General features: G+C 41.8%; 1 protein-coding gene across 1 annotated transcript in view; it reads left to right on the top strand.

Moving 5' to 3' along the window:
• Positions 1 to 12880, top strand: part of cfap77 (cilia and flagella associated protein 77) — a 91670-nt gene that overhangs the window by 59115 nt on the left and 19675 nt on the right. The window contains exons 3-4 of the mRNA XM_029722321.1: positions 6219 to 6318; positions 9344 to 9587. Of these exons, the coding sequence (XP_029578181.1) occupies positions 6219 to 6318; positions 9344 to 9587 (344 nt within the window). The remainder of the gene's footprint in view (positions 1 to 6218; positions 6319 to 9343; positions 9588 to 12880) is intronic.

Here is a 12880-nt window from a genome sequence, read left to right as displayed (position 1 = left end):
GGGATAGTTGTGGGATGTGATAGATCCCAAATTAATACAACCACTAGCATCAAAAAACTTTTTTAAAGTAATGACGCTGATGCAACAGATCAGAACGTTTAGCTTAAAATGCTGATAAACTGTTAGGCTATTTCTTCACATTATAACGCAGAAATGGCACTGCAGTAGGCTATATGCATGAATGTTCCAATAGCAGGAAAACACCATTCTCAAAAGTAACTGCAAATGCAATTATGCATGTAATGCTTTTATTACAAAGGTGCATTTTTATGGTGAAAATGATCTTCCCCAAACTTGAAACTCACGCACTGTATATGTATGCCAGTTAGACTCTACACCTGTTGTAAAGTGGATTAATGTGCTTAATTTTAAGAAGTTATTTGGCCACTTTAGTTGTGATACTGTCACGACTTCTGCCGAAGTCGGTGCCTCTCCTTCTTCGGGCGGTGTTCGGCGGTCGACGTCACCGGCCTTCTAGCCATCGCCGGTCCACTTTTCTTTTTCATTTTACATTACATTTACATTTACGTCATTTAGCAAATGCTCTTATCCAGAGCGACTTACAAATTGGTGCATTCACCTTATGATATCCAGTGGAACAACCACTTTACAATAGTACATCTATATCTTTTTTTGGGGGGGGGGTTAGAAGGATTACTTTATCCTATCCCAGGTATTCCTTAAAGAGGTGGGGTTTCAGGTGTCTCTGGAAGGAGACATTGGTTTTGTCTCGTTTTTCTACACATCTGGTTCTCATTGTCCCTCATTATGTGTTGTGTATTTAACCCTCTGTTTCCCCCATGTCTTTTTGTGGTATTGTTTATCTGGGTTGATGTATGTGCACGTTAGTCTGGTTGCGCTGGGTTATGTATACCCGTTTTGTATTTCGTGTTCATTGTGCCGTGTGCTTTTGATTAGCCTGAATAAAAGGCTCCGTGTGCTACCAAATACCTGCCCTCCTGCGCCTGACTCCCTTGCAGCCACTTACGCATACCTGACAGATACCAACATTGGGCTATATGTTTCGATTTTTAATACATTCTAAGGCTGCATGATGTGACTCTAATGATGGTTTGAAAAAAGTTGCATAAAAAGCATGAGCTCTGCTTTGTGTTTTTTTGCGCAGGCTGTACACACTTGATTAGTCTCTCATTCACAATTTGACAAGCACTTGATAATGCCTAGAATTTCACGGTGGTAAATATATCATTCACAGGTGATATTCTTTAAAACATTTGGAAGGTCGTGGCTTACCCAACCTAGCCATTACACTATGAAGCAGCAGAAGTGTTACAAACCATGGCCATATCTGATTCCTTCTCTCAGAAATACACAAACATACATGCACATATTCTTTAAAAGTGGAAAAATAGAAGACTGGACACATCTAATATAAGAGACCTATATAGTCACCCATCAGACTATTCTTGATTTAATCTTGGCTTTACATATAGTAAATAAGAGAATGCCAAGAGTGTGCAAAGCTGTCATGAAGTTAAAGGGTGGCTACTTTTGAAGAATCTCTTTGATTTGTTGAGCACTTTTTTGGTTACTACATCATGCCATATGTGTTATTTCCTAGTTTTGATGTCTTCACTATTATTCTACAATGTAGAAAATAGTCAACAAAAAAAAGAAAAAAGTAAAACCCTGGAATGAGTAGGTGTGTCCAAGCTTTTGACTGGTCCTGTATGTGTGAAATTTGTTTTGATTTAGAATGGACTATTATCATGCATAGGGAAGCGCACAATTGGCCCAGCGTCATCCAGGTAAACCGTCATTGTAAATAAGAATGTGTTCTTAACTGACTTGCCTAGTTTAAATAATGGTTCAATTTAAAAAAATTAAATAAATAATGGGGAAAAACAGGGGGGACAAATACATGTCTGAATGGAGGACACTATTCCCATGGTTCATTTTCATACCATCCTGTTGTAAAGAGAGGCAATGTGCTTAATATTAGAAAGGTTTAGACATAAATATAGTAGGCCTAGACTATATTAAGCTGATGGGACCCTCCTCTTTTCAATAGAGGTCATCACTCTGTTTTCTCACACAATTGCATAGCCTATAGGAATGTTGCTCAACATGGGCTCTCATGAAGTGTTTGATTAGATTTTCGATTACATTTGTATTGATGTCTGAGTGGTAAGAGAGACAATAGAGTGCTGAGCACCAGGCAAATAGCACGTTTGGTAAGCTACTAATCAGCAGCATCAGAGCTTGGTGAAATCAAATTACCGTTACTTAACGGTCACGTGCAATTTGACTCGTGATTGCCAGTGTGGCGGTAATATGGTGACTGTCGGTAATATGGTGACTGCCGGTGTGGTGGTAATATAGTCACCATAACAGCCCTAAATGAGATCTTCACTGACTTTGTTGTTTGAAGGTTTTCAGGTTGTCATTCACTCATAAAGCTTGCAAACAGCTTCTCACTTGTCACATCTGGTTATTTCCTCGGAGATATGATGTGCTTCCCTAATGGCACCCTATTCCTTATATTGTGCACTACTTTTGACCAAAGCCCTATGGACCCTAGTCAAAAGTAGTGTATTAAATATAGGGGTTTAAATAGGGTATAGGGGTTTAAATAGGGTTTGGGGCGGCAGATAGCCTAGTGGTTAGAGCATTGGGCCAGTAACCGAAAGGTTGCTAAATCGAATCCCCGAGCTGACATGGTTCTGCCCCTGAACAAGGCAGTTAACCCACTGTTCTTAGGCCATCTTTGTAAATAACTGACTTGCCTAGTTTAAATATAGGTTAAATAAAAAAATGATTAAAAAAATAAATAGGGTGCCATTTGGGACGAACCATGGTGGTGTAATCCACATTTCATACATAGATGCTCAGGCAGGCTTTAAACGTGAGGTAATTTTCACAATGGTTATGCTGTGATTAACTATCTGGTAAAAGTGTTTCCATTGTATTCTAAATGAGACTTATGTTTTGAGTCATGTCATAGCTGAAAGCCAGGCTTCAAGCTAGCGATGCCATATTGTATCTGTGTGTTTCCGTTACTGGCACAAGGTATTCGCTATAACCAAAGGATGTTTTTATCTGCCTACAAATCACACAAGACAGCATGAGGGGGGAAGCTTTCGTATGTGTTCATATGTGTGACTGACGCGTGCTCAGAACCTCTGTTTCTGTCACTCAGTGAAGAGCCTGCAGATCATAGGTACATGTCATACACTTCAATGTGTTCAGGTAATGTGGAGTAGCAATCCCTCGCACCCTTCTCTCATCACCCTAGCTGGGGTTTGGATTTTCACTTCCCGTCTTCGTGGAGAGATGATGAGAACTTAACTTAAAAGCAAGAACTTGAAAGGAGAACTTTGAAACAAGACGACCAAAGCGCAGTACGACATCACCTATTGCTCGTTCCCCGCACCCCTGACTTCCACAGCCTTGGAGATTCTCTCAGAGCTACAGTATAGAGATGGCAGACAGGTGGTATGAAGCCGCACCTCAATACTGGAGAAGAGGAGCTGCTTCATTCAGCCCCGTTTCTCTTAATCACCCTTCAATCCTGGGTTGTGTCCCAACTGGCCCCCTATTCCCTATTTGGTGCACTACTTTATAGATGGAATAGGGTGCCATTTGGGACAGGGGGGGTCCAACACCAGTTAACAGGGGGGTCCAACGCTACAGAACACGCTATAGAAATGCATTATGTAGAACAAACCCAATTTGTGTACCATGTAATAGAATACGGGGATCAAGTCAGGTGCTCTATGCATTACATTTCCATCTGCACCGTTCTGAACATTTCACCTCTCTGTGTAGGCTACAGAAGCCAGTAAGAGACAAAGAACCACTCGACCACCATTGTATCTTACTGCCGCTAGTAAAACACTCGCTCTTTTGAAACAAAACTCTCCATTTAAAAGGGTTGGTTAAATGTTTGTACCATATGACAATCAATGTCTTTCCAAAAATAATTTTGATCTTGTTTGGAATATTTTATGGAAATTAGTGCCTTTTAAGTACCTGGGATAATTAACAGTAATTTATACAGGTAGTGTCTTTCCACCTATTAACGTCTCTAAAGACTTACTGATAAAGTAGCTGACAATTGATCACTTCCACACAAGTCTGACATATTTGACGTTCTTGTCCGGGAGTTACAATTTTCAAATGTTCTCCCAAGTGCTGTTCTTCTTGCGACTTTGGCATAGATTTTTTTTGAAATTCAAAAAAAATGTGAATGGTTTCAACGGTGACATCAAGGTCCTCAAGCTTTCCATGTTCGTTTCTGACAGCTTAGGGAATCTTCTGCATCTAGGAGCTCTTCAAAAATAGGCCTGGTGAGGAAGAAATTGTGGATTCCGAAGCTGGGTTATACTGTTGTAGCCTGGTCCCAGATCTGTTTGCCCCCCCCCAAGATAGCAAATGAACACGCCATAAGCCATGGCAAAAACATTTTGAATTCCAGTAAATTAGCTGAAAAACTGCAAAATGTTCTTTCAGCATCATGGCAAAATGTGTAGAATAGGCACAAAGGCTCTCCGCACTGCCAAAGCTGACTCTTTCTCCACTGTTCTCATCCTCCTAGATCTATCTGCTGCCTTCAACACCGTGAATACTCAAATCCTCCTCTCCACCCTCTCAGGGCTGGGCGTCACATGCTCTGCACACTCTTGGATTGCATCCTACCTGGCAGACCGCTCCTACCAGGTGACATGGAGAGGATCTGTGTGCACCACGTACTCTCACTACTGGTGTCCCCCAGGACTCGGTTCTAGGCCTTCTCCTCTTGTCTCTATAAGTCATTCGGCTTCGTCATATCCTCACATGGTCTCTCCTATCATTGCTATGCAGATGACACTCAACTACTTTTCTCCTTCCCCCCCTTCTGACACCCAGGTGGCGACATGCGTCTCTGCATCCCCGGCAGATATCTCAACTTGGATGTCGGCCCACCACCTCAAGCTTAAACTTGACAAGACGGAGCTGTTCTTCCTCCTGGGGAAGGCCTGCCCGCTCAATCACGGTTGACAACTCCACAGTGTCGCCCTCCCAGAGTGCAAAGAACCTTGGCGTGACCCTGGACAACACCCTGTCGTTCTCTGCAAACATAAAACCAGTGACTCACTCCTGCAGTTTCATGCTCTACAACATCCGTAGAGTACGACCCTACCTCACACAGGAAGCGGCGCAGGTCCTAATCCAGGCACTTGTCCTTTGCCATCTGGACTACTGCAACTCGCTGTTGACTGGGCTTCCCGCTTGTGCCATCAAACACCTGAAACTTATCCAGAACGCTGCAGCCCGCCTGGTTTTCCACCTTCCCAAGTTCTCTCATTTCACCCCGCACCTCCGCACACTCCACTGACTTCCAGTCGAAGCTTACATCCACTACAACACCATGTCTACGGAGCAGCAAGAGGAACTGCCCCTCACTACCTTCAGTCTATGCTCAAACCCTATGCCCCAACCCGAGCACTCCGTTCTGCTACCTCTGGTCTCTTGGCCTTCCCACCTCTACAGGAGGGCAACTCCCGCTCAGCCCAGTGCAAGCTCTTCTCTATCCTGGCACCCCAATGGTGGAACCAGCTCCCCCTAGATGGAACCAGCCCCCCCCCAGCTCTGACTCTACTGATACTGTAGCTACTTTATTGAGGAACAATGTACCTTCTATGCCTGTGATATGTGGTTGTCCCACCTAGCTATTTTAAGATGAATGCACTAACTGTAAGTTGATCTGGATAAGAGCGTCTGCTAAATGACTCAAATGTAAATGTAAAATGATTAGCTATCAAACTGCACATTTTTCTCTCGGCCCCATGGCAATATGTGTAGAATTGTAGGGAATTAGCTTTAAAAGAGCAACATTTTCTCTCAGCCTTATAGCAAAATGAGTGGAAATGTCACCACTCTCACATTCATAGACAGAGCTATGGATGGACTAACCATCCATGGTATCGAAATGGAGTTTTAACCATAGAGATTCTATTCTAATTCCCAATTCTATATTTTGAGGCTATACAGTGTTTTTCATTTACATTGTTTACAAACTGGAGTAAAACCAGCTTATATTTTGGGTTCTGATGGGGTACAGCAGATGTACTAAACTCATGAGACATTTATAAGTTCTATTCTTCAATAATTAATTGATATATACCATTAATTTATCAGTCCAAAAATGTATGTAGCAACCAAGGATTCTAGCTTTAAGGTGAATACTGTCCTGTTTTTCTGTCTGTTACCTACAGCCAGCGCTTGGGAAGACCAAGTCTAAAGGGTTGACATGTCTTGGACCTGACTTTGTGTACGGAACTGTTGCGACCATCCAGGACGGAGGAGTCTCAGAAGGTAGGGGGTGTGCAAAGTGGCCATCCTGCATCACTCAATTGGGTGTTGGTCTACACATTGGGGGTGACATAAAATCATTATTATTATTATGATTCCTCCTTTGCATCCCTTGTGGTCCATTATTTTCTTTAACCCCAGACTTAGCATTGATAGGTGTGTGGAACCCCTCCACAGCACACAATAAAATAAAATAAACTCCACAGCACACGTTAAAAACGATCTTGGATATTATTCAGAGGTGTATCTGTCACACACACACGCTGGCTGCACTGGAGAGGGCTGGATTGTGACGGTCATGGCAGTGTCATATGGCCAACTATTTCATTACTTAGGGAATAGGGTGCCATTTGGGATACAACCCATGTGTCCCCATTACCGTCAGCCCTGATGTCACAGTGTGTTTGGCTGAGAAAGCGTCCCCTCAGGCAGCTGGCCCTCCCTGTCACTCTTCCTCTTCTCACCAGCTAAACTGTGCATGTCCTCCTCCTCGTCCTCCTCCTTCTCCAGCTGGAGAATGATAATGATGCTCTTCCGTCAGCGGACAGACGCCGGGGAATGTCAAACTCTCTCCTGAACCCCCACCAAACCAACCCTTGAACCCCCCTCCAGGCCCTCACCACTCACACCCAGTGGAAACGTCTCCCGATTGAGCTCGACTGTCAATTGTGAGCCGCTCTAAGTGTTTAAACACTCAACTCTCTCAAATGAACCCCCCCCCCCTTTAGATCTGTCACTACCCACTAGACAGAGAGCGCTCTTTTAAAAATGGCTTAAAAAATGTGTGACTTTCAATAATTGTGACAAGGATAACAAAGGCTCACTGTCAGCGACGGTGGTAACGACACCTGGGGAACACACCTCCATATTGTCACCGAGACAGAGATGACTGAGAGAGAGAGTCAAGCGCCATATGGAGATGTCACCGTCTCGCAACTAATCAAAACCCCTCTGATGGAAATTGGTGTTGCAATGAGCTGCTTCACAGAGAACAGCCTTGTTCCAACTCTTTACATAGCTATAAATATTTCAGGAAAGACTATCTACTGTACGTGAGCGATTGATCTATCTTTGCATAGTTGTAGCCGTGTAGACGCCGCCCAGCTAGCACATTTGGTTCCTATAAAGTTGTGGGAACATATGTTTTTGGATTTCCATTGGTTGTGGGATCGAAGCCAACGTTCTGAGAACAGAAATGAAAATATCGCCTGTTCTGGGAACGTTTATTTTTAAGTTGCAGGGAGGTTCTGAGAAAGTTTTACTCTGGTTCCTTTAAAGTTTTCCTGTGAGGTTTTAAATAAGTATTTTAATTTCACTGCTTGCTTATTTTGGGTCAACTTTTTGGAACTCCATGCACAGATAGGACACATGAAAATGGATTTCCTTAAGCATTAATTATGCAAACACATTTATTTGTTATTGTGACACAGCATCAGTGAGATAAAAACCTATGATTATCTGGTCTCTATCCATGGAATTAGTCCCTTGTGACACCAGTATCCATACATACCAGCTCCAGCTAGCATGTCATGTTTTTTTACGCACACAAAGCTGTTCATTTTAGTCTATTCAAACAGCCCATTTCAAAAGAAACAAGCACTCATTAAGATCAGGTGTGGCAAATTGTATGTATGGTCAACATCCCTGAACACACTTAACAAGATAGAGGATAGAGATAGTTTTGTCTTAATGTTCGCAAAACAATTTGAGAACATGACTTTAAATATAACCATGAGGAAACCTGTAAGAAACGTTATGCTGAAGTACTGAAATTCCCACAGAAGAACGTTGTTTCTTAATGCTCTCTAAACTATTTGAGAACATTCCCAATGTCAAACCAGTTGGAGAACATTCCTAGAACATACCAAAATGTAAATGTACCCATGTTTGAACTTTCAGGAAACTTTCTGTTAAAGTTATGAAATAGGAAGAACATTTTTTTTTGTGAAGTTCCTTGAATGTGCTGAGAATGTTCCAAAGCCAAGCCAGTATCCTGCACTATTCCCAGAAAGTTGTGGGAAGGTTTTATGCAAAATTACCATTAGACAACTACACTCTGACCAAGCTCCAAGAAATATATGGTTCTCAGAATGTTATGTGCTAGCTGGGCATGCTTTGTACCTGTAAAATAGTTCAATTTGATTTCCATTTCAAAGACATCTGTAGGGAATTTGTCTTGGATAAGTTGATAAGACTGTGTGCGTGTTACGTTACGGCCTTATTCTAAATGTGATATCAGTTTTTTATTTTTAATACATTTGCTAACATTTCTAAAAACCTGTTTTTGCTTTGTCATTATGGGGTATTGTGTGTAGATAAATGAGATTAAATTATTATATATTTTTTTAGAATAAGGCCAATGTAACAATGTGGAAAAAGTCAAGGGGTCTGAATACTTTCTGAATGCACTGTATATTTCCAAACTATGAGGTTGAAAAAAAATACTGTAAAATTGTGAGAATGATAATAATGCCCTTTTAGTGTAAGTGCTGTTCGAAAAGACTCCCTGACATTTCAGCTTGTTTTGGTGGGATGGACTTTGTGGTAAAAATTGGTTAATAGACCAGAACTCTAAACGTCTCTGCCAATAATTTTCAGTTTTACCCTCACTACTCAGACCACTCCCAGACAGTCCTAGCAAAATTCTTGCTTGAGAAATCAAATGTCTTTTTTACCATTTTAATTAAAAAGAATCACCGTAAGGTACTTAATTGTTACCCAGAAATGATTTGATATTGAGATAAAAATGGCTGCATTGGACCTTTAATAACAAATTCGACATTTGTCTTTGGGGGAAGTAACTGTGTTGAATTATATATGGGGAAAATATTGGGGGTGAATCTTTCTTATTTGGTTTTGTCAACCTGATTATATACAGAAAGAAAAACAGAAGTAAACAAATAAATACAAATAATAACAATAATAATATATTACATAAAAATAAATAGTAATTGCATGTTAGAGGAGACACTGTGAATACAGGCCCTGAACTCACTCTCTGTCGTTGTGTTGTGCCCTACTCTCCCAGCCTTGTCTAACTGGCACACACACTCCCTGCCCACCAGTGGCAGTAGAGGCCACTCCAGGAGGCCTGAGAAGGACTTTGTGGCTCTGAACCGCGAGGGGGTGAAGTCCGGCCTGGTGACTGCCAAGGAGCATTATCAGTACCGCGCCACCCACGACAGGAGACAAGCCGCCCTTGCCAGAAGGGGCTCCCATGTCCCTGTGCCCCCTCGCATCCCCCCTAACACTACCTTTGGCATCTCGACACAGTGAGTGTCCCACTTTATTTGATCTGATGTGGGGTTGTGTTCAAAATGACACCCTATTCCCTATCTAGTGCACTAGATAGGTAATAGCAATAATGTAATTTCAGACGCAACTTCTCTCATACTGGAACAGGGCATCACAACATGAATGGAAGGAAACTAGGGTTACAATACTGTGGATGGCCAATTTGCTAACATGTTCTTTCCATTTTCATTGAGATATAGCAGTAGATCTTCTCTACACTATTTTCATTTTGACAAAAGGTGAATTTGCCATTACACTTCTTAATGTGAGCTGGATAGCCAGCCGACGCCACCACTTAGCTAACAAATCAATTTGTAGCTATTATGCACAACGGCACAACTTGTATAGAATGTGCACGCTGTGCTCTGTAGCGTACAGATATCTCTCCACCAAAGCTTTATACGTGTCTGTCTCCTCTCAAGGGAACAAATGTTTGAATTCACAGCAGCAGTGGATATGTTATTAATAGATCTCAAGCAAGAGATCCCATTGAAATAATGAAATCACAACCACAGCAACATGAATAGGTGCCAGCATTTATTTAGCTTAATTCCCTCGATGAGGATCTGCTCTGTGTGTTCATACGGAAAAATCCAAAAACACATAGATACGAGTAATTGGTAAATGGCTAATCCAGTTGTTTTCAGCTGCAATGTTGTGTCGTATCTTTGGCATCATTAAAAGCGAAGACTGTTATTTTATCAAATCAATTCTCTGTAATTATTATTACGTGATTAAACTAATCATGTAACTGTAATTAACTAGGAAGTCGGGGAACCAAGGAAAATCTTCAGATTACAAAGTTATAATTTTCCTAATATAACTCTTCAGATATTTTAATATCTGGTCAATTTGTCTTCTTATTAATGAATTATTCTTTACCTCACGTCAGTCTCATTCCAAACGTCGTAAATTGTTGGTTATCTGCACGAACCCAGCCTTTACTATGAATCATCCATACACCAATTGTCTTAATCATTTATTTACTAACTAAATAATCACAGAAATACACAAACAAACAAACAGTAGATCTGTTACAAACAAATGACAGGGAAGATTCCCTAGTGGGCTAAGCCCATATGACGGCTTGATGGACAAAGGGAAGTGGGTGTGGACTGAGCGAGAGCGGGAAAGACAAAAGGGATTACTACACACACAGTTGATAATTATATTAATTGAAATGCTAATCCTTTGCACATGAACGCTCACTCATTCGGGAATAATTGCAATCAATATATATTTACGCCCAGGAGTCGTCGTGATCTGTTGGATTCGTCGATCCGTCTGCTGGAGAGTCAGTTCATCCGCATGTCTTTCTCTCTCTCTCTGAAGATCAAAGTCTTTCGTGGTTAGAATGGCTACTTCAGAGTTCCATTCAGAAATGTTCTCATAGATAGGTGTTTCGGCGGTTGTTGGTATCCGCATCCCAGGTTTACATAATTTGTAGCTGCAGACTAGTTAGTATCTAAGAGTTAGGAATTCAATAACTATTCACAATCACAGCTCACGCTGTGGGTTTGCTTAGTCTTGGTACTCAAACCTGTGCAACCTCAGTTTCCACCAAGGTACGTGTGGTCTAAGCTATTCGCAATCACAGCTCACACTGTGGGTTTGCTCAGTCTTGGTACTCAAACCTGTGCCACCTCAGCTGACACCGAGGTATGCTTGGTCTAAAGAGGATTTCCTCAGGAGGGGATTTTATTCGTAACAGTAGAAAAGGCAGTTCTATGACGCCTGATCATGTCTGTGCTCACGGGGCGGGCTTTAAAGGGAATACAGTTCTCTCACATTAAAGGTTTAACATCGCATTACATAATTTCACAAATAGTTTCATTTTTACTCATTCATGAAAAGGGGGAGAGAGTCTCCGCCAGGAATTTATGACCTGAGATAACAGAACATGGGTGTAGGAGAGAGTGAGAAGACATGATCTATACCCAGAAAGGGCCACGTCATGACAGTCCCCCCCGGTGGTTTGGATCTTGTGATTATCCTGCAAGTTACAAATCAACATAAAAATAATGACCACGTGAAGTACTGTTTGTAGATCATCGTTGCAGTCCCCCTCTGGTGGTTGAACTTGGTAGATTCTCTGAAAGCGGAGCAGTCCACCACAAGGATGGGCAGTGGATGTCCGGTTGGTGATTGCCGTTGCGGTCGTCATGTCTAGGGTTTTCCTACTTGGTGTGTTGCTTAGGCACTATCCTAAGTTGATAACTATATGATAAGTCTACAGCTGTAAGGCACCAGTTTTGGGCAGTCTACAAGGATGACCTATGGACCTCTGGGAAGAAAACTGGTGAGTACTGTAGCTGTAGAGTCAAAGGCCTCAAAGTAAATGTTCAACTTTACTAAGGCTGGTATTTTGCTCAGACCCTTAAGTGATCCTAGCATAAATCCTAATTGGATGTTCTGTTGTGCGTTTATGCTTACACAAGCGCGCATGTCAAGGGAAGAAAACCAAGTATCCTGGCATACTACAACTTGTTCAGAATGAGTCTGACGTAATCAGGTAATTTTCAGGTCAATGCCTGGAGGTCAGTCAGAATTGGTGTTGAGGGAGTCTGTTAGCGGTTTTACTACAAGTCACTGCGTCTTCCACTATTGTAGTGGCGATAGGTATGTGGTGATAGGTATGAAGAAGTCTATTTCATAGCTATGTATCCACGGAGGAGCTAACTCATGACGGAAGTACTCACTAAGCACTGGACCAGTCATACTCGGTGTGATCATGGTTCATGACTTCTAATAACTTTCCTCCTGAATGGAGGGTTCTATTTATTAGTGGCATGTGTGTTAACCATTGGAAGAGTGCTCTGGAGATTCCCTTCCCCGTGTTGCACTCTGAGTGACTCCTATGTCGCTGTTGTCAAGGGTAATTTGATTGGTTAGGTCTCTAACCTTACTGATTGTAGCTAGTCTGACTGTTGCTGGCATTGGTACTGGTACTCAAGGGAACCAGTTATCCTACCGATTTATTATGAAATATTATCCTAACGGAACACATGATTAGAGCATTTTACTAGTTGAACCTATACATGGCAAGGCATGACTATTTTTGCCATTTGTTTGAGGTGGAAGTCCACTGGACTTCTCTGACCAGTGTGGTACACCTCAGTAATATCTTAGATGTGCTCTAAGATTATCCCCGTCTAGGGGCCTGTCTGCTCCTCACTGTTCTCATAGGGGAGTTTATAACTTCTTACAGCTTTTTAACGATAGTATTGACAATTTCGAAAAAAATATGTGCCCATATTAAACTGCCTCCTAC

The sequence above is a fragment of the Salmo trutta genome, chromosome 29 (genome assembly GCF_901001165.1).
Source record: "Salmo trutta chromosome 29, fSalTru1.1, whole genome shotgun sequence".
Classification (NCBI taxonomy): Eukaryota; Metazoa; Chordata; class Actinopteri; order Salmoniformes; family Salmonidae; genus Salmo; species Salmo trutta.
This window is presented reverse-complemented; position numbering and strand designations above follow the sequence as displayed.